The 27619-nt window shown below is 43.5% G+C and overlaps 1 protein-coding gene across 1 annotated transcript in view; it reads left to right on the top strand.

The window, feature by feature from the left end:
• The window catches only part of adgb (androglobin), a 400763-nt gene that overhangs the window by 64310 nt on the left and 308834 nt on the right, over positions 1-27619 (top strand). Inside the window, exon 6 of the mRNA XM_068044513.1 lies at positions 25534-25673. Within this exon, the coding sequence (XP_067900614.1) occupies positions 25534-25673 (140 nt within the window). The remainder of the gene's footprint in view (positions 1-25533; positions 25674-27619) is intronic.

Below are 27619 nucleotides of genomic sequence, written 5' to 3'. Positions count from 1 at the left end.
CTACGTTAAAGGTACATAATGTAATGTTCTTTGTGAGGCTGGGCTGTGGGAAGGTGGAATCATGACTTCTCTCACGCCAGGGAATATGAAGGAGAAGAAGGCGAGTCATGATAGTTTCTTAAAAAAGAGAGGGGAAATGAAGGTTTGGTGCTGTTGTATTGCTGGCCTTTATAGCCACTCCAGGCGCTGCTTCACAAACCACTGACCACCTCCAGGCGCGTATCCATTGTCTCTCGAGATAAGGAGGCCCAAAAGATTGCTGACCTGTTTCCCTTTATTATTAAACATATGCCTGGTGTTTTCCACTTTGTGTTTATTACTAGACACACTCTTTTTTCATAAGTCTGAGTTTGTTTCAAAGCAGTTGAAGGCCTTAATGTCTGATGCTGTGTATGGGTCTTAGCTGTCGACGCCTGAACAAGAACACCCTTAATCTTTAAAGTTCTTCTCTATGCTCAAATCCCTCCATGGTCTCACCCCTTCCAATCTTGTAACCTCCCCAGTCTTATAAGCTTCCAAGAACTCTGCATTCCTTCAATTTTGCCTTCATGTGCATCCCAATTTTGATTGCCGGACTGTTGGTGGCCATGTCTTCAATTGTTCAATCGTCTAGGTCCAAAGTCCTACCTGCCTCTTCTCCTTTAAGACATTTGTTAAGACCTATCTTTTTGACCATGTTTTTGTTCTAATATCTCCTTATGTGATTGTGAAATTTTGTCTGTTATTGCTCCTGTAATGCACCTTGGGACGTTTTTCAAAACTAAATGTGCTATATAAATGCAAGTTGTTGTAGTCAGTTGAGTAAGAACCTAGTGGTCAACAGGATGAAGGAGGCAAGGAAGAGATATGAAAGGCATATTTTTCCGATATGAAATGTGTATCATTTTAATGGACAAATAGTCGAATGAGAGAACTATTTGATAAATATTACAGTAAAATAGATTAATGTAAGGTTGTGCTTTCGTAGATTTATCCTTGTACATTCCTGTTCAGGAGAAGGACAAATTCCTGAAAAGTTTATAAAACATTGTTTGGACGCAGAGAATTGATGTAGAAATATGTTAACCCAATTGCAGATTAGTAGTTATAAGTGTATCAGTTTGCGAATTCATCTCGTACAAGCAACCTTGTGAAAGTGGGGTGTAATCACAACTCACTAACTGTTTTTAGACCTGGTTGTTTAGCTTTAAATTTGAACCATCATTCTGGGAATGGCTTCAGTCTGTTGCACCCAACCAGAGTTAAGACTGGATTTTATTTTTATTACTACAATAACTTGCATTTATATAGCATATTTAACATCGTTAAAAAGTCCCAAGGCCTTAATCTTTAAAATTCTCTTTCCTAGCTCAAATCCCTCCATGGTCTCACCCAGAATTGTAATCAGACAGAAAATTGACACTGAGCCACATAATGAGATATAAAGACAGGTGACCAAACGCTTAGTCAAAAAGTTGTAAGGAGTGCCTGAAAGGAGGAGAGAGAGGCAGAGGGATTTAAGGAGGAAATTCTAGACCTTGGGGCTTAGACAGCTGAAGGCCCAACTCACACTGCTGGAGCAGAGGAAATTGGTTACGTGCAAGTGATTAATGGTTTTTGTCTCTGATTTCTCATCTACATGCTGCCCCCCAGTGACATCTTCCAAGAACATTATATCAATTGTTGCATGTCCACTGATGACACCCAGCTCTATCTCAACATCACCTCTCTTGACCCCTCCACTGTTGCTAAATTATCAGACTGCTTGTCTGACATCCAGATTGGATGAGCAGAAATTTCCTTGAATTAAAAATTGCGAGGACTAAAGCCATTGTCCATTTCCTAGCTACCGACTTCATCCATCTCCTTGGCAATTGTCTGAGGCTGACCCAACCTTGGTGCCAAAATGAGCTTCCGCCCATATAACTGCACCATCACTAAGACTGCTTTTTTTCATTTAGGAACATAGGAAGATAGGAACAGGAGTAGGCCATTCAGCCCCTCGAGCCTGTCCTGCCATTCAATGAGATCATGGCTGATCCGCGGCCTTACTCCATATACCTGCCTTTGGCCCATATCCCTTAATATCTTTGCTTAACAAAAATCTATCTCTCTCAGATTTAAAATTCGCAACTTTTCTAGCTTCAACTGCTGTTTGTGGGAGAGAGTTCCAAACCTCTACCACCCTTTGCGTGAAGAAGTGCTTCCTAACATCTCTCCTGAACGGTCTGCTCCTAATTTTTAGACTATGCCCCCTAGTTTTAGAATCTCCAACCAGTGGAAATAGTTTATCTTTATCTAGCCTGTCTTTTCCTGCTAATATATTGAAGACTTCAATCAGATCACCCCTTAACCTTCTAAATTCTAGCAAAAACAGGCCTAATTTGTGTAATCACTCCTCATAATTTAACCCCTGTAGTTCAGGTATCATTCTCGGAAACCAACGTTGCACTCCCTCCAAGGCCAATATATCCTTCCTAAGGTGTGGTGCCCAGAACTGCTCACAGTACTCCAAGTGGGGTCGAACCAGGGTTTTGTACAGCTGCAGCATAACCTCTGTGTCTTTATACTCCAATCCTCTAGATATAAAGGCTAGCATTCCATTAGCCTTTTTGATTATTTTCTGCACTTGCACGTGGCATTTTAAAGATCTACACCATTTCTGTACCATTGCCAGACTTTGCCCCTGCCTCAACTCATCTACTGCTGAAAGCTTCATCTGAAAGCTCTAGACTTGACAATGCAAATACACTGCTGGCTGGTTTCCCACATTCTACCCTCTGTTAATCTGAGGTCATCCAAAACTCTGCTGCCCACGTCCTTACTCGCACCAAGTCTTGTTCTCCCGTCACCCTGTGTTTGCTGACCTACATTGGCTCCCAGTTAAGCAACGCCTTGATTTTAAAATTCTCATCCTTGTTTTCAAATTTATCCACAACCTCGCCCCCTCCCTATTTCTGTAATCTCTTCCAGCCTCACAACTCTCAGATATCCGCACTCCTCTAATTTTGGCCTCTTCAGCATCCCCGATTTCAGTAGCTGCATCGTTGGTGGCCATACCTTCAGCTGCCTAGACCCTAAGATCTGGAATTCCCTCCCTTTATTGCTACGACTCTCTACCACTCTTTCCTCCTTTAAAGATGCTCCTTAAGTCCTACCTCTTTGAGCAAGCTTTTGGTCATCTGCCCTAATATCGCCTTTAGTGGCTCGGTGCCAAATTTTGCTGTACGGCGCTCCTGTCAGGTGCCTTGGTACAATTTATTGCATTAAATATAAATGCAAGCTATTGTAAGGTTTACCATTTAATCTCAGAACACTTTCTGGTGGTTGACGCAGCAGGGAGGGAATAGGAATTGTGCTGAGTGGTGTCACACTCACGCAAGGAGAATTCATGAACTATATAATGGACTTCTGAAACAAACCCAAATTGGACACTTTACCTGCAAACAACATGGAGTCAAGAGGTCAGCTGACCTTCCCGTACTGCTAATACACATGGAAACTGCAAGAACCTTGAGCCAATCTTCATGTCTGCACAAACCTTGGAGAAGGCATTAAAATGTAAATGACCCATTCCGTGTTAACCCTACCTCTCTCCAACAAATTGGGTTAACAATGGCATTGCAGACTTAGTGACTCCAAATTCTCACTCAAAAGAACGGGTGTGAAAAAACTCCACTTTACTGAGATTGAATGAAGATGCGTGATACCCAGACCCCATTGCCTAACAATGGACTCACCAACAGACACCATTTAGGAGAACAATGAGAGAGAAATTCTGTTCACATGACAGAAACTATGTTTCTGATAGTCTAGTCTAGTCTTTGGCCTCCTTGTCTCGAGAGACAATGGGTAAGCGCCTAGATGTGGTCAGCGGTTTGTGGAGCAGCGCCTGGAGTGGCTATAAAGGCCAATTCCAGAGTGACAGACTCTTCCACGGGTGCTGCAGATAAAATTGGTTGTCGGGGCTGTTACACAGTTGGCTCTCTCCTTGCACGTCTGTCTTTTTTCCTGCCAACTGCTAAGTCTCTTCGAATCACCACTCTTTAGCCCCGCCTTTATGGCTGTCCGCCAGCTCTGACGATCACTGGCAACTGACTCCCACGACTTGTGATCAATGTCACAGGACTTCATGTAGCATTTGCAGACGTCTTTAAAGCGGAGACATGGACGGCTGGTGGGTCTGATACCAGTGACGATCTCGCTGTACAATGCGTCCTTGGGGATCCTGCCATCATCCATGTGGCTCACATGGCCAAGCCATCTCAAGTGCCGCTGACTCAGTAGTGTGTATAAGCTGGGGATGTTGGCCGCCTCGAGGACTTCTGCATTAGAGATACGGTCCTGCCACCTGAAGCCAAGGATTCTCCAGAGGCAGCGAAAATGGAATGAATTGAGATGTCGCTCTTGGCTGACATACGTTGTCCAGGCCTCGTTGCCGTAGAGCAAGGTACTGAGGATACAGGCTTGAAACACTCAGACTTTTGTGTTCCGTGTCAGTGCACCATTTTCCCACGCCCTCTTGGCCAGTCTGGACATAGCAGCGGACGCCTTTCCCATGCGCTTGTTGATTTCTGCATCGAGAGACAGGTTACTGGTAATGGTTGAGCCGAGGCAGGAGAACTCTTGAGCCACTTCCAGAGCGTGGTTGTCAATATTGATGGATGGAGCATTTCTGATGTCCTGTCCCATGACGTTCGTTTTCTTGAGGCTGATGGTTAGGCCAAATTTGTTGCAGGCAGCCACAATCCTGTCGATGAGTCTCTGCAGACACTCTTCAGTGTGGAATGTTAATGCAGCACGGTCAACAAAGAGGAATTCCCTGATGAGGACTTTCCGTACTTTGGTCTTCGCTCTAAGACGGGCAAGGTTGAACAAACTGCCATCTGATCTTGTGTGGAGGAAAATTCCTTCTTCTGAAGACTTGAACGCATGCAAGAGCAGCAGTGAGAAGAAGATCCCAAACAGTGTAGGTGTGAGAACACAGCCCTGTTTCACGCCACTCAGGATAGGAAAGGGGTCTGATGAGGCACTGGTGTGCTTAATTGTGCCTTTTCATATTGTCATGGAATGAGGTGATGATACTTAGTAGCTTTGGACATCCGATCTTTTCTAGTAGTCTGAAGAGACCACGTCTGCTGACGAGGTCAAAGGCTTTGGTGAGATCTATGAAAGCAACGTAGAGGGGCATCTGTTGTTCGCGGCAATTCTCCTGTAGCTGGTGAAGGGAGAACAGCATGTCAATGGTGGATCTCTCTGCTTGAAAGCCACACTGTGCCTCAGGGTAAACATGCTCAGCCAGCTTCAGGAGTCTGTTTAAAATGACTCGAGCAAAGACTTTCCGCACTATGCTGAGCAGGGAGGTTCCACGGTAGTTGTTGCAGGGGAGGCGGTGGCGTAGTGGTATTATCACTGGACTAGTAACCCAGAGACCCAGGGTATTGATCTGGAGACATGGGTTCGAATCCCACCACAGCAGAAGGTGGAATTTGAATTTAATTAATAAACCTGGAATTAAAAGCTAGTCTAATGATGGCCATGAAACCATTGTCGATTGTTGTAAAAACCCATCTGGTTCACTAATGTCTTTTAGGGAACGAAATCTGCGGTCCTTACCTGATCTGGCCTAAATGTGACTCCAGACCCACAGCAATGTAGTTAACTCTTACATGCCCTCTGAAATGGCCAAGCAAGCCATTCAGTTGTACCTAACCACTACGAAGTCAATAAAAAGGAATTAAATCGGACGGACCACCCGGCATCGACCTAGGCACCAGAAACAACAACGGAAAACTCAGTCTGTCGACCCTGCAAAGTCCTCCTTACTAACATCTGGGAGCTTGTGCCAAAGTTGGGAGAGCTGTCCCACAGACTAGTCAAGCAACAGCCTGACATAGTCATACTCACGGAATCATACCTTAAGACAATGTCCCAGACACTGCAATCACTATCCCAGAGCAGGACAGACCCAGCAGAGGTGGCGGGACAGTGGTCTACAGTAGTGCGGGAGTTGCCCTGGGAGTCCTCAACATCGACTCCGGACCCCATGAAGTCTCATGGCATCAAGTCAAACATGGGCAAGGTAACCTCCTACAGATTACCACCTACCGCCCTCCCTCAGCTGATGAGTCAGTACTCCTCCATGTTGAACACCACTTGGAGGAAACACTGAGGGTGACAAGGGCACAAAATGTACTCTGGGTGTGGGACTTCAATGTCCATCACCAAGAGTGGCTCAGTAGCACCACTAGTGACCAAGCTGGCCGAGTACTAAAGGACATAGCTGCTAGACTGGGTCTGCGGCAGGTGGTGGGGGAACCAACACGAGGGAAAAACATACTTGACCTTGTCCTCACCAATCTGCCTGCCGCAGATGCTTCTGTCCATGACTGTATTGGTCGGAGTGACCACCGCACAACCCTTGTGGAAACAAAGTCCCATCTTCACATTGAGGATACTGTCCATCGTGTTGTGTGGCACTATCACTGTGCTAAATGGGATAGATTTCAAACAGATCTAGCAATGCAAAACTGGGCATCCATGAGGTGCTGTGTGCCTCAGCAGCAGCAGAATTGTACTCAACCGCAATCTGTAACCTCATGGCCCGGCATATCCCTCACTCTACCATTACCACCAACCCTGGTTCAATGAAGAGTGCAGGAGGGCATGCCAGGAGCAGCACCAGGCATACCTCAAAATGAGATGTCAACCTGGTGAAACGACAACCCGGGACTACCTGCATGCCAAACTGCATAAGCAGCATACAATAGACAGAGCTAAGCAATCCCATAACCAATGGATCAGATCTAAGCTCTGCAGTCCTGCCACATCCAGTCGTGAATGGTGGTGGACAATTAAACAACTAACTGGAGGAGGTGGCTTCACAAATATCCCTATCCTCAATGATGGGGGAGCCCAGCACATCAGTGCAAAAGATAAGGCTGAAGCATTTGCAACAATCTTCAGCCAGAAGGCCGAGTTGATGATCCAGCATCATAGATGCCAGACTTCAACCAATTCGATTCACTCCGCGTGATATCAAGAAATGACTGAAGGCACTGGATACTGCAAAGGCTATGGGTCCTGACAATTTTCCGGCAATCGTGCTGAAGACCTGTGCTCCAGAACTTGCTGCACCCCTAGTGAAGCTGTTTCAGTACAGCTACAACACTGGAAACTACCCGGCAATGTGAAAAATTGCCCAGGTATGTCCTGTACACAAAAAGCAGGACAAGTCCAACCCGGCAAATTACCACCCCATCAGTCTACTCTCAATCATCCGTAAAGTGATGGAAGGTGTCATCAAGCAGCACTTTCTTATCAATAACCCGCACAGTGATGCTCAGTTTGGGTTCCGCCAGGGCCACTCAGCTCCAGACCTCATTACAGTATAGGTTCAAACATGGACAAAAGAGGTGAAGTGAGAGTGACTGCCCTTGACATCAAGGCAGCATTTGATCGAGTATGGCATCAAGGAGCCCTAGCAAAACTAGAGTCAATGGGAATCAGGGGAAAACACTCTTATGGTTGTAGTCATACCTGGCGCAAAGGAAGATGGCTGTGGTTGTTGGAGGTCAATCATCTGAGCTCCAGGAGTTCCTCAGGGTAGTGTCCTCGGCCCAACCATTTTCAGCTGCTTCATCAATGACCTTCCTTCAATCATAAGGTCAGAAGGGATGTTCGCTGATGATTACACAATGTTCAGCACCATTCGCGACTCCTCAAATACTGAAGCAGTCCATGTAGAAATGCAGCAAGACCAGGACAGTATCCAGGCTTGGGCTGATGAGTGGCAAGTAACATTTGCGCCACACAAGTGCCAGGCAATGACCATCTCCAACAAGAGGGAATCTAACCATCTCCCCTTTACATTCAATGGCATTACGATCGCTGAATCCCCCACTATCAACATCCTAGGGGCTACCATTGACCAGAAACTGAACTGGAGTAGCCATATAAATACCGTGGCTGCAAGAGCAGATCAGAGGCTAGGAATCCTGTGGTGAGTAACTCACCTCCCGACTCCCCAATGCCTGTCCACTGTCTACAAGGCACAAGTCAGGAGTGTGATGGAATACTCTCCACTTGCCTGGATGAGTGAGCTCCAACAACACTCAAGAAGCTCGACACCATCCAGAACAAAGCAGCGCACTTAATTGGCACACCATCTACAAACATTCACTCGCTCCACCACCGACGCACAGTGGCAGCAGTGTGTACCATCTACAAGATGCACTGCAGCAACGCACCAAGGCTCCTTAGGCAGCACCTTCCAAACCCGCGTCCTCTACCACCTCGAAGGACAAGAGAAGCAGATGCATGGGAACATCACCACCTGCAAGTTCCCGTCCAAGTCACACACCATCCTGATTTGGAACTATATCGCCGTTCTGTCGCTGGGTCAAAATCCTGGAACTCCCTTCCTAACAGCACTGTGGGTGTACCTACCTCACATGGACTGCAGCAGTTCAAGAAGGCAGCTCACCACCACCTTCATGAATAAAAAAAAAAGTCACCGTGGTCACCCTTGTTCTTATAGAGGGTGATGATATTGGCATCACGCATGTCCTGTGGTACTGCTCCCTCATCTCAGCACAGGCAAAGCTGGGAGTATAGCAGGCTTGGCACTCTTGAATATTTCAGGGGTAATGCTGTCCTTTCCAGGGGCTTTTCAACTGGCTAGAGAATCGATGGCGTCACTGAGTTCCGATTTTGTTGGCTGTTCGTCCAGCTCATCCATGACTGGCAGAGACTTTGCTGCATTGAGGGCGGTATCAGTGACAACATTTTCCCTGGAGTACAGTTCTAGGTAGTGCTGCGTCCAACGGTCCATTTGCTTGCGTTAGTCAGTGATCGTTTCCCCTGATTTAGACTTGGGCGGCGATCTTCTTGATGGTTGGCCCAAAAGCTCTCTCGATGCCATCATACATTCCTCTGATGTTTCCAGTGTCGGAGGCCAGCTGGATATGACTGCATATATGTTGCCAGTAGTCATTTGCACAGTGCCTGGTTGTTCTTTGTGCAGCGCTTCTGGCTACTTTCAGTGCTACGGATGTTAGCTCGCTGGGGGCTTTCTTGTAGTTCAACAGTGCAGTGTGCTTAGTGGCTATGACAGGTTCCAGCTCTTCAAAGTGAGATTGAAACCATTCTATATTCTGCTTCTCACATTTGCCAAAGGTAGTCATTGCTGAGTCATGGATGGTGTCTCTGATGTGGGCCCACTTCATCTCTGCATCCCCTGCAGGAGTGTTTTAAAGGGCTTTTTCAAGTGAATTTAGAAACTTACGTAATAGCTGTGGATAAGAAATTCTGTTCGTGTTGATGCGCGGGCGGCCCTCCTGCTTGGAGTGATAAGGAGCTTAATAAAGGTATATGCTGTGCAACCAAAGCCAAAGAAGGAGATTTATTTAATCTGTTCCAATGAAGAGGAAGGACTCTGCCTAAGAGCACCATCTTTAAACTACAAATAGGCAGAGAGAAACTGGAAGAGTCTTTGAACTCCATGCTGGAGAAATATTGCCAGGGCCTTCACCATTGAACTGTGACTGAGAGATAAGCAAGTAAGTCTGCAACACTGCATCCATCCTCCTGAACCTTCCAGGTTTTTTCTTCAGCGCACCATGGAAAGGGAAAAACAGGTCTGTACTGTGCCAAGTCTTCATCCTGGGAAGAAGCAAGGTTTACAGCGTACTCTTTTCAAAACCATCAGACCTAAATTCATGTTATCTTTTAATCTCTATCTTTTTGTGTGTGTGTGTGTATATATATATATAAGTTTAAAAGAAAGATAAATGTTTATGAGACAACACCCAAGAATACACATATCATCCACTCTCATATGTGTACATATATATATATATATATGTACACATATGAGAGTGGATGATATGTGTATTCTTGGGTGTTGTCTCATAAACATTTATCTTTCTTTTAAACTTACAAGAAAACCTGTCATTTGACTGTTTGTTGACCATTAGAATACTCAGGGGTTAAAACATTTTTTAAAAACACAGTGTCTTCAGTCAGTTGAGAGGTGAAAAGAGAAGCCATCCCTATCATCTCCCATCTGTCTGTTAACAGTAGCTGAAAGGGAATTGGAATACAAACAAGACAGAGAACTTTTTGTTATTCTTTCATCGGATATGCACATTTGTTGCCCATCCTTAATTGATCCTGACAACTCAGTGGCTTGCTAGGCCATTTCAGAGGGCAGGTGAGAGTCAAACACATTGCTGTGGGTCTGCAGTCACATGTAGGTCAGACCAGGTAAGGACGGCAGGTTTCTTTCCCTGACGGGCACTAGTGAACCAGATGGGTTATTACGGCAATTGATGGTTTTGTTTCATGACGCCAATGCTGAGACTAGCTTCCAATTCCGGTTTTTTTAAATTAAAAGATTGAATTTAAATTCCAGCAGCTGCCATGGTGGGGTTTGAACCTGTGCCCCCAGATTACTAGTCTAGTAACATTACCACCACACCACCATCTGGTTCACTAATGTCCTTTAGGGAAGGAAATCTGCTTAACTGGTCTGGGCTTATATGTGACTCAAGACTTTTAATTGCCCTCTGAAATGGCCACTCAGCTGTATTCAGCTTACCATTGTCTCGAGGGCAATTAGGGGTGGGCAATGAATGTTGGCCTTGCCAGCGAAGCCCACATCCCGTAAATGAATTTAAAAAACAAATCAGACCACAGTTTCCAACTGATTGGCTGATTGAGCCAGTCAGCACATAAAGAAAGGGCAGGGGGAGTGACACAATGCTCATTTCCCACATCCCTTATTTGGAAGAGGTACTGCATCAGTGGTTCCTACTTTGCCAAGGGGAAATAGGACATAGAAGGGATTGCCCAAATAGGCATTTTTAACCAAAGCAGGAATGGCCTAATCCTTCCCAGAAAACAATGATTTGAAGGCTCACTGCACATGTTTGTAAGCCCTAGGGTAGGCAAAATTCAAAAGCTTGTCAGTCCTTCCAGATTCATGGCAAATCTCAATAACTGTGAGAATGCTTGCCATGAAATCTATAGATTTAACAGCCATATCTAAACTGATACTACAAGTACGAAAAGTCAGTAGTAGATTTGGGAAGGATGTATCTAATATATGGCAGTATCTTTGGCAAGCTGAAGTGATTTGGTTTTTGTTCACTAAACCTCACAGCTCCTACCTGCCCACGTCACAGCACAAATGCTAAGAAGTTCTTTGCCAAGAGAAAGAGTGCATTCCAGCCAGGGGAAGTTACTGACTGTGAAGACTAATTGCTGCGTTGATGAATTTTCCAAGTAAAGTGGCCAAATCAAAACTGCCACAAGTCAGTTAAGGGCAGAACATCAGAATTCATGAGCAGAATTTTCCCTGCAGGCCTCTGAACCCCGCTGTCAAGCTCAAATAGAGGTCAGAAGCCCGCACCATGTGGGAAACAGTCACACAATGTGATTTTCCCCGGAGTGGCCAATTAATGGCCAGAGGATTGGCTCGTTGTCCGATTAAGGACAGAGGGCATGTTCCTGACACTGGAAGGCCAGATATCTATCTAAAATGGAGGTGCCTTCTCTCCAACATTTTCAACTTTTAAATAAAAATGGCCTTTGCAGCTGGGTCACCACTATGGTGGAGGAATCCCACCAAAGGGCAGCCTGTGCTGCTGCTGCACCTAAGGAGGCAGAGAGGATTTGCCTGGAGCACTGATTCCCCTGATCTACCAGTGGGAGGCTACCTGCAGGCAGTTAAAATATCCCCTGCTCCCTCCTGGAGGCTGACCTGAAAATCCCAGTTGTTTTTCTTCACTTGGCCTTAAGCTGCAGTTAATTAGTTTAATTCGCTACCCACCGCATGCAGGTGGGTAGCCCTGCCCCACCCCCCAATCCTGCCTCTGGGAAAATGGCTTGAAGCGGGATAGGGACTTGGCACACTGGCTGGCGGCATTATTTTTGGTGTCCGCCTGCTTCCGCGTCCGGCCCCATTGGGGGATTAAAAACCAGCCTCATATTTATAACCTTCAAGGTCAAAGGTGACTTGGCAAACAAGGGTCCACATCTGACTGTCTATGCTAATAAAAGGCATTTCACTGCCCCATTGGAGAGATGTAGCACATCCTTTGTCATGAAGACAGAGCTGGCTGACAGTATACCAGGGTTGATCTACAGAACTTGCACAGATCAAGCCCTTGTATTTTTTATGCGCCAGCCGTGGCTCATGACAGTGCTCTCAACTGAGTCAAAGAATATGGGTTCAAGTCCCTCTCCAGAGAACGGAGCATAAAATTATTGGCTAATGTTTCAGTGCAGTGTTGAAGGAGGAGACATTAAACTGAGGCCCCATCTTCTCTCTCGGGTGGATGTAACAGATCCCCTGGCACTATTTCAAGAAAGAGCCGGGGAGTTCTACCCGTTGTCCTGGCCAATATTAATATCTCAATAAACAGCACTACAAAAGATTATCTGGTCATCTCATTGCGGTTGTGGGATATTGCTGTGTGCAAATTGGCTGCTGCGTTTCCTATATTATGACAATTAGTACATTTTAAAAGTACTTCATTAACTGCAAAGTGCTTTGGGACATCCTGACGCTGTGACAAGCACTATAAAAAATGCAAGTTCTTTCTTCATTTTCTCTTTCAAAATGGCAGATTTATAAGCGCCAGGCACATTGGGTTAGTTAATATAACATTTGGATGCTAAGGAGAAGGGAGGAGGGGGTGAAATGAATCAGGATTACTGATTAAAAGAGAGTTTATCAACCCTTTTCCTGCTAGGTTGCAATGTTATTATAGGGTCAGGATAGGCCCATGTGATCAGGTGAAATTTATGAATATATGCCACATGTGCCACAGTGAAAGGAAAGCTTCTCTGGGCAGGAGAGGTGCAGCATGAGGTGGCCAAGCAACAACTTAGGGATATGATTTTGCCAAAGGATGTAGAGGGACAGTTTGAGTTAATTACTGAATAGGCCCTGGCAGTGTGTCAGGGAGACAAAAACAAGAAATGCTGGAATCACTCAGCAGGTCTGGCAGCATCTGTGGAAAGAGAAGCAGAGTTAACGTTTCGGGTCAGTGACCCTTCTTCGGAAGTGTGTCAGGGAGAATTGATTTGTTGAAAGTCATTTGTATTATCTGCAATGTTCTCTTACAAACCAGGAAGTACTAAAATGATTACACATCAGTCTACATTTTCCAAGTTCTGCTGGCTACAAGGAATCTTAAGGGCACAAATGCTTGTTGGGAAATCACAGGCACACTGCTTAATGATTTTCTAATGTATGTAGACTCCCATCTTATTGTCTGACTGGGGTACACCATTTCGAAGTGCAGTGCTCAGAGAATCAACAGAGGCACTGGGAATAGCACATCGTATGATGTTGCTGAAAACTCAGTTGAAGTAAAATTAACAATCAAGAAGTATGTATGCACCTCTTGCAGACTTTCTTCCATTCATATTACGTATGTACTGTTTAATATTACACAGTAACTACAATACGTTAACAGGCCATTTGGCCTAACCAATCTGTATTAATATTTATCCCTGTTCCCATATCACTTCTCTCACCTATTTCCCACCTTTCTAACCTATTCTTAAATGTTGGCATGGTCTATGCTTCAGTCACTAACTCTGAGTCTATTCCATAGACTCAGAACCCTTTGTGTAAAACAGTTTCTCCTGCTTTCTCTCCTGAATCTCTTACATTTAATCATAGTTATGTTCCCTCTTCTAGGTCCCTCGATCACTAGAAAAAGTTTGTTTCTATCTACTCTGCCCATCTCGTCTCTTCATAATTTTAAACACCTCACAGATTGCCCCTAATTTCCTACTTTTTTTAAAACAGCCTCAATGGTTTAGTGAGAGTTCCTTGTGCTAGAGCATCGAACCAATATTAGTTTAACTAGGAACTGTTATTGTCAATATCACTGGGTTTCTATTTATGGGGTAGCTTGCAGTACTCTGCCCTCAGCGCAGAGCTTTGCTAGTGGTGAGAGTGGGTCGGAAAGTGGTGGATATATTGGTCCTGATTTTGTGGTCAGCGGTGAAGTGGTGGCATTTGTGCTGACTGCACTGGGAAATGTGTACTTAACTATGTAAGACCTTGCAGCAAGGCGTATTTCTGGTGAGACCATGCCCATGGTGACATCATGAGCTGAAGAGACACCCATTAAGGTTAGTCTTCAGCTGAAAGGCAGGTGAGTGTTTTATCATGATTTTTAAAACTTTTACAAACTTTTTAAACACTTTTGAATACTGTTTAATACTTTTCAACAAACTTTGTAATCCTTCAATTTGGAATTTGCCTGAGACTTCATCGTCCAAACTGAATGTCTCTTGTTCTCAAATAAAGCGAATCAAGTGACCATTCAGACTAACATAATGCAACCCCTGCATGTAGTATATGTAGCTCTTTGTATCCTTCGTGGTTATTTGTTAAGCTAAGCAAGGAGTTTCCATAGTGTTACGACCAGGTGAGAAATTTGTCTAGGGTTCTTTTGCGGTCTTCACCTGGTCTTATTGTAACAGGATTTTATTTTTAAACACACTGTGCTTTGAGCTCCCCCTTTGTAAATCCCCGTTCACAGTTTTCCAATTATAAGGCAAAGAAACCAACACACCAGGTTTTCTCAGGTTTAAAGAAGAAAAAGTGAAATTTATTAAACTTACTTAAACTCTAATACAGTTTGCGCCTACAGCTATATGATAAGTCCATGCTAGCAGGCACACGCAATATACACATGCAGATGGGGCAGAAAAGAGAAGAAAAGACAAAGTGGAACAGTTTGAGGCAATGTTTTGTTACTGTGCTTCGAGCTCGCTATAGTCCTTGATTGAAGATATGGTCTTGCATTTCATTGGGCCCAATATTCTTCTCAAACCTTGTTCACGTAGGAGACTTTTCTCTCTTTGAGTTTACGTGTCTTCAGTGGTTTCCGAAGCTGGTGACAGCAAGATGAGGGCAGACAGGAGAGGACATAAGTCTTGCTTCAGTTCCAGGAGCACATGGCCTTCTGAGTTCAAATTTTGTTTTTCTAGTTTAAAACTCCCCTAGTTGGCCAGCAGGTGGTCACGTGACCGACTGGTTTGACCAAGTCTTTTCTGTGTATTGGGACGGGGTCTGGTTCCTTTGTCTCAACACCGTCTGGTACTATGCAAACGTCCTTCCAACCAGGGGCTTGCAATTTTAAGTTTTAATGTTCATGTGGCGAAATCATGGGTGCCTCAGTCTTGGCAGGTTGGGGGTTTGCCTGACAATAGTTATATCTCCAGTGCAACACTAACGATTAATATATTTTTCCTGACTGAAAATGTAAAATGGTTTCCTGAGGAATCAACTCTGCTGCCTGAGGATGAATATAATTTCCACATTAGTTAAGATGACTTTAACACCTGAATACCAACCTTTGAGGTTGAAATACTCATGCATGCTTGAAAGTACACTATTTTTTCAGAACTATTCCATTTTTATCTGATCTCAACTTAAGTATAACTATATGCTGGGTATCAATGTTTTATTTGCCTGTGGTTGTGAAGTTCATATTGATACAAACAACTTTGCCATCATGATCAGAATTCACCCTTAAAACCAACATGATTGAACAGTTGCAAAAATAAGCTTATCTCAGTACCTTTTGTTATGAGCCAACAGAGATTACATATTTCTAACACCCATTTTCTGATTAAATATAATTTCTACATTCTACATGAACATTTCATCAAAGTCTTGTTCATTTAATAATGTACAATATCACCTTTGAGTGACTGTGAATATGTTACTGCTATGCTCCAATCTGCACCCATTTCTCAAAGAGCTAGACACTGATTATTCTCTCTTCAGCTCAGAGAGACACTGGGGTGGCGGGCAGGGGTGGTGGGGATTTGCAGTTCAGCAGATAACAGACACCAGGGCACCTTCCAGCCAGTGTCAGCAGAGCGCCGTGAGTCAGTAGCTGCATTCAGCTCTTTACTGTTTTCTAAAGCTGTTCATGCGACTCTAAAATAAACCTCTGAATACCGGGAATGCGCGACGATTCAAGTTTAGAGCTCAGTGTTTGAGACTTCGGTGTTTACAGTAATTTACTGTTGGTGCAAATGAAAGCAAAATTGTTTAAAAGTTGCCTCTGAATGTTAAACAGAAGTGGTACATACCTTGCATGTAATTTAATGGTATTAACAGATCTGAATGCACTTCTGAGCAGACTCTGTGCCTGCTGATACCAGCTCTAAATACATCAATATTAAACCCAGCGCGAGTTGTGGGCAATGATGACAATACGAGTCCCTGCCACTTTACAAAACGGCCTGTCAGGACCAGCATTGGAGGCTCCCCTGGAGGCCATTGAGACACACCGCAACGTCCGGTTTTCAGTGCAAGTCTGCATGACGAAAGTTGTGGTGCTGTTTCGACTCTTAGTAGCAATGAATGTCTCAGCGTTCGCTACTATTGAGGCTGCAAAATGCAGGCCAATGTGTATTCTTTATTAGGCATTTGTATGGATGTTATAACATTGATTATATAATTAAAATATAATTTGTATCAGCTGTGACTCAGTTGGTGGCAGTCTCGCCTCTTGGAAGGTTGTACAGTCAAGTCCCACTCCAAAGACATGAACACAAAATTACTCCAGTGCAGTACTAAGGGACTGCTGCACTGTTGGAGTGCTGCCTTTCAGATGAGACCTTGAACTGAAGCCCTGTTAGGGAGAGGCACCAACATGTTATACCACTGACATTTGACAAAATGATTGACTCAGCCATGGACATGGAACAATTAATTAATTGTATATAAAGTGTATAGCCAATCTAATGCCATCAAAATACAGTCTCATTTCTCCCTATAAATAAAGTAGCTAAGCATACAAATATCAATGGAGAGCAGCACAACATATTAGCTGGCTAGCAAGCAAAACAGTATGCAATACCAATGCAAATTACTTTTGTTGATAGAATAGAGCTAGTCTACACAATATCACGGGGTGGTAGATCGACCTTATTGGCTGACCTCCAAGGATTCACACTGTCAAGAGTGCACATTCATCCAATAAACCATGAAACTCAAGGAGAGGATTGTTACTGTGATTATTGAGGTGAGGCAGTAGAAAAATCAGCAATAGGAAGACAGACCATTTTTCACACTGCTGTTGTCACAAGACAATTTAACCTGTGATGGTCAATTTGTGCAACTTCTCCACCTATTTGTAACATATCTGAAGACAGGGATCCACCAAAAGGGCAGTGATCTACAAATCAGAAGAATTTTATAGAATGGAGCAGATAGTACTTCAAAAGAGAAATGTGAAACAGAAAAGCAGTGTGGGACAGGAAGGGACAGAGAGATTAATGGTAGGTAGCCAAGACAAATTTATTCATTTTACCAGGCTGTTAAACTAGGTCCTGAATTCTAACATACAGAAGCAACAGAATCTCTCATGGACAAAATGTCATTTGCTCACCAAAGCTAGTGACAAAATTAAACACAATTGATAAAAAAGAGCACCCTTTCGTTCCTCCAATAAAGCAATTCTCTTAAATTCACTTATGCCTATATCTCAGTCTATCAATGTTGATTCCAATTCAGCTCTGACAAAATAATTATTCACAAAAAGCTTTTCTGCAAAAAGTTGAGTGGTTATTACTGCATGTATTATTCAGTTATAAATGTTTAGTCATATGGGATAGGAGGTAATATACTGGCATGGATTAAGGATTGGTTAACAGGCAGAAAACAGAGAGTAGGAATAAACAGGTCATTCTCGCGTTGTCAGGCTGTGACTAGTGGGGTACCGCAGGGATTAGTGCTTGGGCTCCAGCTGTTCCCAATATTTATCAATGATTTAGATGTGGGGAACAAATGTAGTATTTCCAAGTTCATGGTTGACACAAAACTAGGTGGGAACGTGTGTTGTGAGGAAGATGTAAAGCAGCTTCAAGGGGATTTGGACAGACTTCGTGAGTGGGCAAGAATGTGGCCGATGGAATATAATGTGGAAAAATGTGAGGTTATCCACTTTGGTAGGAGGAATAGATGTGCAACGTATTTCTTAAATGGTAAGAGATTAGAAAGTGTAGATGTAGAAAGGGACCTGGATGTCCTTGTCAATAAATCACTGAAAGCTAACATGCAGGTGCAGCAAGCAGTTAAGAAGGCTAATGGTATGTTAGCCTTTATCGCAAGAGGATTTGAGTACAGGAGTAGTGAAGTCTTGCTTCAATTATATAAAACCTTGGTTAGACTTCACCTGGAGTACTATGTGCAGTTTTGGTCCCCTTACCTTAGAAAGGATATTATTGCCATAGAGAGAGTGCAACGAAGGTTCACCAGAGTTGTTCCTGGGATAACAGGACTGTCCTGTGAAGAGAGATTGGGGAAACTGGGCCTGTATTCTCTAGAGTTTCAAAGAATGAGAGGTGATTTCATTGAAACCTACAAAATACTTAAAGGGATAGACAGGGTAGATGCAGGTAAGATGTTACCCCTGGTTGGGGAGTCATGAACCAGGGGGCACAATTTCAAAATAAGGGGGAAGCCACTTAGGACAGAGATGAGGAGAAATTTCTTTACTCAGTGGTTTGTGAATCTTTGGAATTATCTACCCCAGAGGGCTGTGGAAGCTCAGTCATTGAGTATGTTTAAAGCAGAGATTGACAAATTTCTAAATACCAATGACATAAAGGGATATGGGGATAGTGTGGAAATAAAAGCATTGAAGTGGATGATCAGCCATTGTATTGAATGGGGGGGCAGGTTTGATGGGCTGAATGGCCTACTCCTGCCCCTATATTCCTCAACTAACATCACAAAAACAGATTATCTGGTCATTATCACATTGCTGTGTGCAATTTAGATATCACATTTCTACATTACAACAGTGACTGCAATTCAAATGTACATTTTTATTTTATTTATTTTGAGATACAGCAATGAAACAGGCTATTCGGCCCACTGAGTCTGTGCAAACACCCAACCACCCATTTATACTAATCCTATATTAATCCCATATTCCCTACTACATCCCCACCATTCTTCTACCACCTACCTACACTAGGGGCAATTTACAATGGCCAATTTACCTATCAACCTGCAAGTCTTTGGCTGTGGGAGGAAACCAGAGCACCCGGTGGAAACCCATGCCGTCACAGGAAGAACTTGCAAACTCCGTACAGGCAGTACCCAGAACTGAACCCAGGTCGCTGGAGCTGTGAGGCTAACCACTGCACCACTGTGCCGCCCTTCATTGGCTGTAAAGTGTTTTGAGATGTCCAGTGGTCATGAAAGGTGTTTTATAAAGCACAAGTTCTTCATTCTTGCTAAAACACAGCAGTTGATGTCCCGTGATGTTGGAAAAGACCAGTCAAGACCAGTGTGACACTCATTTGAAGTGGGGTTAGAGGCTGGGGACAGTTGCTTCAGGGAATGCTATTATTAGTTATAGTTAAATAGAAATGTTGGAGCAATTTGAAAAAGTATGGTTGGTTGGAGCATTGGAGTTAGAAATGAACTTCCTTCAGAGGAAAAAAGACAAAAACAGCAAAGCAATGTGGCTTTCCAAATCTTACTCTAGATTGTCACCCGATGGCTTGAATTGCAACTGCATGCACAAACCCAATTATTTTCAATAGGAGAATTACAGTCACAGGGATTTTGTGACAGGTAAAACATAACACGTGCACAAATGTACTATATGGGCTATTGTAATGTCGTAGTTATGCTATTGGACTAGTAGCCAGGGAATGAGAGTTAAAATCCCACCATGGCAGTTTGAGAATTTGAATTCAGTTTTTAAAAATCTGGAAATAAAAAGCCTTTATCAATAAAAGTGGCCATTGTGGTATAATGTTTCTGGGTAGATTAGCTATATAGACCGTAATCATCATCACAGGATGTGATGTCATGAGTCTGAACCTCGTGTTGCTCAGTGTTAATGTAGATGCCTTAGAACTAAGATCCCCGTTGCTTTGACCCAAAGTCTACTTAACCTCATTTAATAGTAACAGCACACAGACCATTATAGTATATGTTAGCAGTGGTAAAAATGACTTTTGTAGGGTCAAGACAGAAGATATCGAAAATATCGGATAGAAGCATGGAAAAGTCAATACCCTTACTGGAGAGCTTTGAGCAAGCGGCGGGGCCCGACCAGGCCGAGTTGTGGCCGAGATGGATTCAAAGATTCGACAGTTACTGTTCTGCGTCAGGTCTAGCGGCACAACCAGACAGGGAACAGGTCAGTGTTTTACTTTACGCCATGGGACACAGTGCGGCCAACATTTCAACCACCCTGGGGATCGATGAAAAGGAAACCTGGTATTACAAAGTAATAAATACCTTGGAGGGATACTTTAAGATCAGAAAGAATATTATTGTAGAAAGAGTGAAATTCAAGAGACACACACAAAAAGTTGGTGAAAGAATCGATTAATTTAATTATGATCTATATAAAATAGCTGAGGATTGCAACTACGGGAACTTGTGAGTAGAACTGATTTGGGACAGAATAGTAATAGGGATCATAGACAAAGCGCTGTCAGACCAGCTTCAGTCGAAAGAGGATTTGGCTTTGCAAGAAGCCATTCTGTTGAGCAGGCAGGCGGAGACCGGAAAATTTAAGCGACTGTTAATTCGGGGGGACTCCAACCTCGAAGATTCTTGTCTGTGGAGCAATGAATAATGGCGCCAGAAAGCCTGAGAGCAGAAAAGACATCTACAGGCAGCAGCACTGAATTGTAGTAGGTGTGGCCGGGAGCGGCACTGGTGGGAAATTTGCCCAGCCCAGGAAACTGAATGTTTCTGGTATAAGGGGGGCACTTTCAGCAGGTCTGTCGCAGCATGAAACAAATGCTGCAGACTAGCAAAAAAAAAATGAAATAAAAGAGAAAGAAACAATCATAACTTCCTTCCTTTGGGAAGTGCAAGAGAAAAACAAAGATTGCTGGGAAGCAGAAATCTTAGTGGGAAAAAAAAACCCACCTTCAAGTTAGATACAGGAGGAACAGTTTCTGTCCTATCTGACAAAACACTATGGGTGAGGAAGAAAAGGCTTAGGAAAGCCAACAAAAAATTATACGGGCTGGGAGGATTCAATTAAAGTTTGTAGGAGAAATACAAACAACCTTAACACACATAAATAACACCGTTCCGGAAACCCTATAGGTTATAAAGAACCAAGCCTGTTCACTACTCTGTAAGAAAGCTTGTTTAGCCTCACAGCTGTTACACAGGGTGGAAGCAGATCATCCTGGAAAACTCTTCATTGGTGGTCTGAATACTGAAACAAATGAAAAAGCATTGTTTGGCAAATATAGAAGAATAGTAGAAGGTCTTCTGATGAAAGATCGTGAAACAAATAAATTGAGGGGTGTTTTACTTTTGGAAGTCCAGGAGATGCGAGGGATGCAGCTGGGATATGAATGGGAAGCCTTTGGATGGAAAACCCATTAAAGTAGAGCAAGCTACTCGACCAACATTTGAAAATAGTGGGGAAAATAGTGGGCAACATGGACCACCTCCGTCCCCAAGAAGCCGGGGTCCTCTGAGGAGGATTTGAGGAGGAATGAGAGATCCCCTTCAAAAAGGTGAGCATGGTGAATGGATTCAGGAGAAAGAACAGTGTTTACCTTAAGAGGAATGTACACCACCTAACAGGTCCTTCCTTTGAGATCAATGCGAAGTGGAGGAATCGGAGGAAGTGGGCCTCCTTCATGCGAAGGGGACAGTTGATGGCTCACCTCAATCTTGCAGAGAGATAATGCCATCCAGAAGATATGGTTATAAATCAAGAGAATCAACTACCAGCGGGAGCTGATGAACTGGTGATACAACCAACAACAGATCACCCAGACGACAGCAAAAGCAGAGTACCTGAGTCATCCAGTAGTTCCACTCACCCGCAGTAAAGTGAGGAAGAGGAACCGAAAGATCCAATACCCCAAAGAAGTGAAAGAGGAAAACGCTATGGCAGAGTCGCGAGAACTGCACAGCGTTACAGACCTGATGAATGAAGTCAGAGACTTGGAGGGAAATGTAGTATAATGTACATAAGCTGGGTAGATTCTGCATGTAGACCTTAAGCATCAACACAGGAACCTCGTGTTTCTCCATGTTAATGTAGATGCCTTAGAGATAAGACCCCTGTAAATAAACTTATTTTAATTTGACCCAAAGTCTACTATCCTCATTTAATATTAGCAGCACACAGACCAGTATAGTACAGCTATGAACCCAGCAGGTGCAATAATGTCTTTCAGGCTAGGAAACATGCAATCCTTATCCAGTCTGGCCTATGTGTGACTCTCGTTCCACACCAACGTGATTGACTCTTAACTTGCATCAGAAATGGCCTTTCTGGGGCTGTGATTGACTCTTAACTTACATCAGAAATGGACTTTCTGGCAACAGTCTGAGATTAATTCAGTCTGTTTGCAACCTTGGTTGGCCCCTAGATGAGCTTAAGACCACATATTCACACCAGGGAAATGTTACATAGATCGGGACACAATTAATATGGGCAAATCTATAGAAAGTTTACAGGTAATGTGATTTCAATAATATAATAGATTTTTAAATATAATTGAAACTAAAATTATATAAATGACTGAATCTCACCAGAAAATACTTAAGCAGTTGCTGTATTTTGGAATCCAGGTCAACCTGCAGCTTGCAACCAGATTCAATCCACAGCTTTGGGTGTTTGTTGTAAGCTAAAGCTCCTTTGGCATTTAGAATAAACACTGCCAATCAACTGGGAGTTTGGCTGTGTCATTTCTCATCTATCAGCCTCACTGAGAATCAAATAAACAGAGCAGCATGAGTCATGATTAAGGAAACTGCATGAGCCAGCTTACTTTGGCTATCCTGTTTCCTACTTGACTTATTAATTCGGCTTATGCTCCTGCACAGTCATTATATAAAGTTTTCAGCTGAATCCTTATTAAATGGCTATTTTATTCTTATATGGTGCTCTTCATGGCAATGTCTCTGGGTATCAGTGATAAAAGTCACCATGACAGCTAAATGCAGCCAGAGGAACAAGGCAAGATGAATTGCACAGTGTTCAGTTCCATTTGCAATTCCTCATATAATGAAGCAGTCCATGCCTGCATGCAGCAAGACCTGTGTAACATCCAGGCTTGGCTAATAAATGTTAAGTAACATTTGCACCACACAAGTGCCAAGGGGACTACCTCCCCTTGCCATTCAATGGCAAAACCATCACCAAATCCCCCACCATCAACATCCTGGAGGTCACCATTAATCAGAAACTTAACTGAACTAGCCACATATATACTGTGACTACACGAGCAAGTCAGAGGCCAAGTATTTTGTGGCAAGTGACTCACCTCCTGACTCCTCAAAGCCTCTCCACCCCCTACACGGACAAGTTAGCAATGTGATGGAATACTGTCCGCTTGCCTGGATGAGTACAACTCCATCAATGCTCAAGAAGCTAGACACCATCCAGGATAAAGCAGCCTGCTTGATCGGCACCCCGTTCACCACCTTAAACATTTACACCTTCCACCACTGGTGCAGTGTGGCAGTGTGTACCATCTACAAGATGCACTGCAGCAACTTGCGAAAGCTTCTTTGAGAGTACCGACCAAATCGATGACTCTTGCCCCCTAGAAGAACTAGGGCAGCAAGTGCATGGAAACAACACCACCTGCAAGAACCCCTCTAAGTCATGTACGATCTTGACTTGGACATCTTTGGCCGTCACTTCATTGTCACTTGTCAATATCCTGGAACTCCCTAACCTTCACCGCATGGACTGCAGCAGTTCAGGGAGGAGGCCGACCACCACCTTCACAAGGGCAGTTAGGGCTGGGCAATATGTGGTGGCCTTGCCAATGATGCTCACATCCAATGAATGAATGTGTAAAGCGTTTTCATTTTAATTCGTTCAGCCAAACTGGTTGTTCTGTTTGCAGCATTGTTTATCTAAGACCCAGGTAATAATAACATTATTATTGTTATTCACTTGAGTATAGAAGATTGAGCAGTGAATTGATCAGATGTTTAATATGTTAAAAAGATTAGATATGGTAGATAGAGAGAAACTATTTCCTTTGATGGGAGAATCAAGAATGACGGGAGTATAATCTTGAAATTAGAGCCAGGCCATTCCAGGTGAAATCAGGAACAACTTTTTCGCACAAAAAGGATAATAGAAATCTGGAATTCTCTTCCCTGAAAGGCTGTGGATGCTGGGACAATTGTACTTTTCAAGACTGAAGTCAATAGAGTTTTGTTTGGTAAGGATATCAAGGGATATGGAGCAAAGGTGCGTAAATGGAGCTATGATCTCACTGAATGGTGGAGCAGACTTAAGGGGTTGAATGGTCTACTCCTGCTCCTAGTGTTCTTATTCTTTATGTAGAACTTTATAGTTGGCATTTGATTGCAGTAATAGGTCAGAAGACTGATAATTCTGATTAGAAATACTAATGTGTAGCCTGAAGAGAGAGTGTTCCTCAGCATCCTTACTTCCAGTTCCAGGATGACTTTTGTATATTGCAGATTATATGTGCAGGTTGGAAAATGGTTAGATAAGGAGCCAGAGAACATTGGGGGATGTGCATACTTTCTGAACAATGTCTTCAGACCTGATCGAACGCTGCTTTATGCCGCAAAACTGTCCAATCTGGACTAATGAATAAGAGAATATGCATTCAAATTTTACCATGACAGCTTGAGAATTTCACTGCAGTTTAAAAGAAATCTGGAAATTGAAAAGAAAAGTTGGCTTTCTAACAGTAACCATGAAGATGTTGGATTTTTGTAAAAATTCAATTGGTTTACTCGTCTTTTAGGGAAGGAAACCTGCCTTACCTGGTCTGGCCTTTATGTGACTCCAGTCACAAACCAACATGATTACTTCATTGACCTGAAACGTTAACTCTGCTTCTCTCTCCACAAGCTGCCAGACCTGCTGAGTATTTCCAGCATTTCTTGTTTTTATTTCAGATTTCCAGCAGCTGCAGTATTTTGCTTTTATTTATATGTATGATTGCTTTTTAAATGCCCTCTGAAGTGGCCTAGCAAGACAATCAGTTGTACCAAGTCACTACCAGCGGTTCAAGGAGAAGGCCCATCACCATTTGCTCAGGGCAACATGACGGGCATGAAATGCTGGCTTTACCAGCGATGCCCATGTCCGAGAATTTTTTTAATTAAAAGACAGTAGGAGGGAGAGTCAATCGCAGATTGTTCTCTCGCATTGTGATGGCTGGCACACCATGGCAGTAGTGGAAGATTGGACTGCCTGTCTCTGTGTCTGCATGTGATTGACTAAATGGCAGAAATTAAAAACAAAATGAATGTGGTCAAATGATGAATCCTCTTTACACTAAATATCGATGCAGAGTAGTTCTGTCAGGTTGAATATCTCAATTAGATTTGTAGTCTCAGTGCCTGGTCCTATTCATTAAAGTAATCCCTGGTGTTGATTAGCTGTGTGTCTGTGTGCACGGCAGGAGGGTGCTGCAATATGTTGTGCCGAATTGCATGGGTTTGTTGGTCTCGTCTGTTTAGTAGTTTTTCAGCTGACTGTTGGTCTTCCTCTGTCCTCCCAGGGGTGTTGGCGCAAGATCACACTGGACGACACGATGCCCTTCGACAAAAATGGTAACCTGCTGCTTCCATCTACAACCTGTCACGGGGAGCTCTGGCCAGTGTTGCTGTCGAAAGCTCTCCTAAAGCTCGCGAACATTGAGTATGTTAAAACCATCTTTTTAAGGACACTGTCATCTAAGGATATGTTCAGCTTTTTAATTCATAAACTGTGTGCACTGTCAGAAAAAATGTTTCCTCACTCCCACCCACCAATATTGTGCTGAAGTGAAATCTCCGGTGTATTATACATTCTTTGGTTATAAGGGGCTGGATTTTCTAATCTATACAATCCAGTTAGAATCACACTGAACATACAGAGGCCATTCAGCCCATTGTGCCTGTGCTGGCTCTTTGAAAGTCCAATTAGTCTCATTCTCATCCTCTTTTCCCGTAACCCCGCAAAATTTTCCTTTGTCAAGTATTTGTCCAATTCCTTTTTGACATTATTGAATCTGCATCCACCATCCTTTCAGACAATGCATTCCAGATCGTAACAGTTTGCTGCGTTAAAAAAAAACCTTCACCACTCCCCTCTGATTATTTTTCCAATAACCTTAAATCTGTGTCCTCTGGTTACTGACTTTCCTGCCAGTGGAAGGTCACTCTCATCATTTTAAACACCTCTATTAAACCTCCCCTTAACTTTCTCTGCTCTAAGGAGAATAATCCCAACTTTTTATTTATTTTATTTAGAGATACAGCACTGAAACAGGCCCACCGAGTCTGTGCCGACCATCAACCACCCATTTATACTAATCCTACACTAATTCCATATTCCTACCTGTCCCTATATTTCCCTACCACCTACCTATACTAGGGGCAATTTATAATGGCCAATTTACCTATCAACCTACAAGTCTTTGGCTGTGGGAGGAAACCGGAGCACCAGGCGAAAACCCACGCAGACACAGGGAGAACTTGCAAACTCCACACGGGCAATACCCAGAATTGAACCCGGGTCGCTGGAGCTGTGAGGCTGCGGTGCTAACCACTGTGCCGCCCTTCTCTATTCTCATCGTACAACTGAAGTCTTTATTCCCTCTTAACATTCTAGTAAACTTCTGCACTCTCTTCAAGGCTTTAATATGTTACACTTAAGTGTAGTGCCCAGAATTGATTTATAGGCCAGCTGATGGGCAGCATTGTAAAACAGGACAGTGAAATGTCATGTTACAGCTTTGCTCCGAACAATGCAAATACCAATATTTGTTTGGAAGTAGCAGCAACAGTTAGAAGTGCCAATCCAAATACCGCCACCCACATTTTAATGATATCTGAATATTGCCCTGGAGTAAGATGTTGGATTTTCCTGCAAGGAGGGCAGCAGAGTCACAATGTGCAGCACATGGCCATGGCAGTCATGCCAATTCAGTGGCCCCACTCAGCAAAAGTCATGCCAAGAGTGAGGAGCCAGTCACAACATCTGATGAAAGGTCACTGAGCTGAAACGTTAACTTTGCTTCCCTCTCCACAGATGCTGCCTGACCTGCTGAGTATTTTCCAGCACTTTTTGTTTTTATTTCAGATTTCCAGCATCTGCAGTATTTTGCTTTTATTATCCAAAAATACATATGCCTGCCACTCACAATTAACTCTCCTCAGTTAAGTCATGCTTAGAGAATGGTGCACAGTTCTGATCTCCATATTACAAAAAGGATATAACAGCAGACAGTGAACAAAAGATTTACAAGTTGATACCAGAACTGAGAGGGTACAACTATCAGTAATGACTGAACATGCTGTGGCTCTTTTCTTTAGAAGAGAGAAAACTGAGAGGTGGTCCGATAGAGTTCTTTAATTATGAAAAGTTTTGACAAAATAAACACGGGGGGGAAATTTTATCCTGGTGGCGGGGGTCTCAATGTCCGAAGAAATTGACGCCGAGGTCCCCACATCGCCTCTTCTCCGGAAGCCTTGTGCATTTAGTGCCAATCAGGCATTTAAGTGGACAGTGGCAGGCCTTCCACAGGATCAAGGACCCCGTCACCAGAAATCCCACCCTTGCAGAGCTGCCAGCCAATTAGAGGTCAGCAGCTGCAGCGCCAC

Source organism: Heterodontus francisci, chromosome 13 (assembly GCF_036365525.1).
Source record: "Heterodontus francisci isolate sHetFra1 chromosome 13, sHetFra1.hap1, whole genome shotgun sequence".
Taxonomy (NCBI): Eukaryota; Metazoa; Chordata; class Chondrichthyes; order Heterodontiformes; family Heterodontidae; genus Heterodontus; species Heterodontus francisci.
This window is presented reverse-complemented; position numbering and strand designations above follow the sequence as displayed.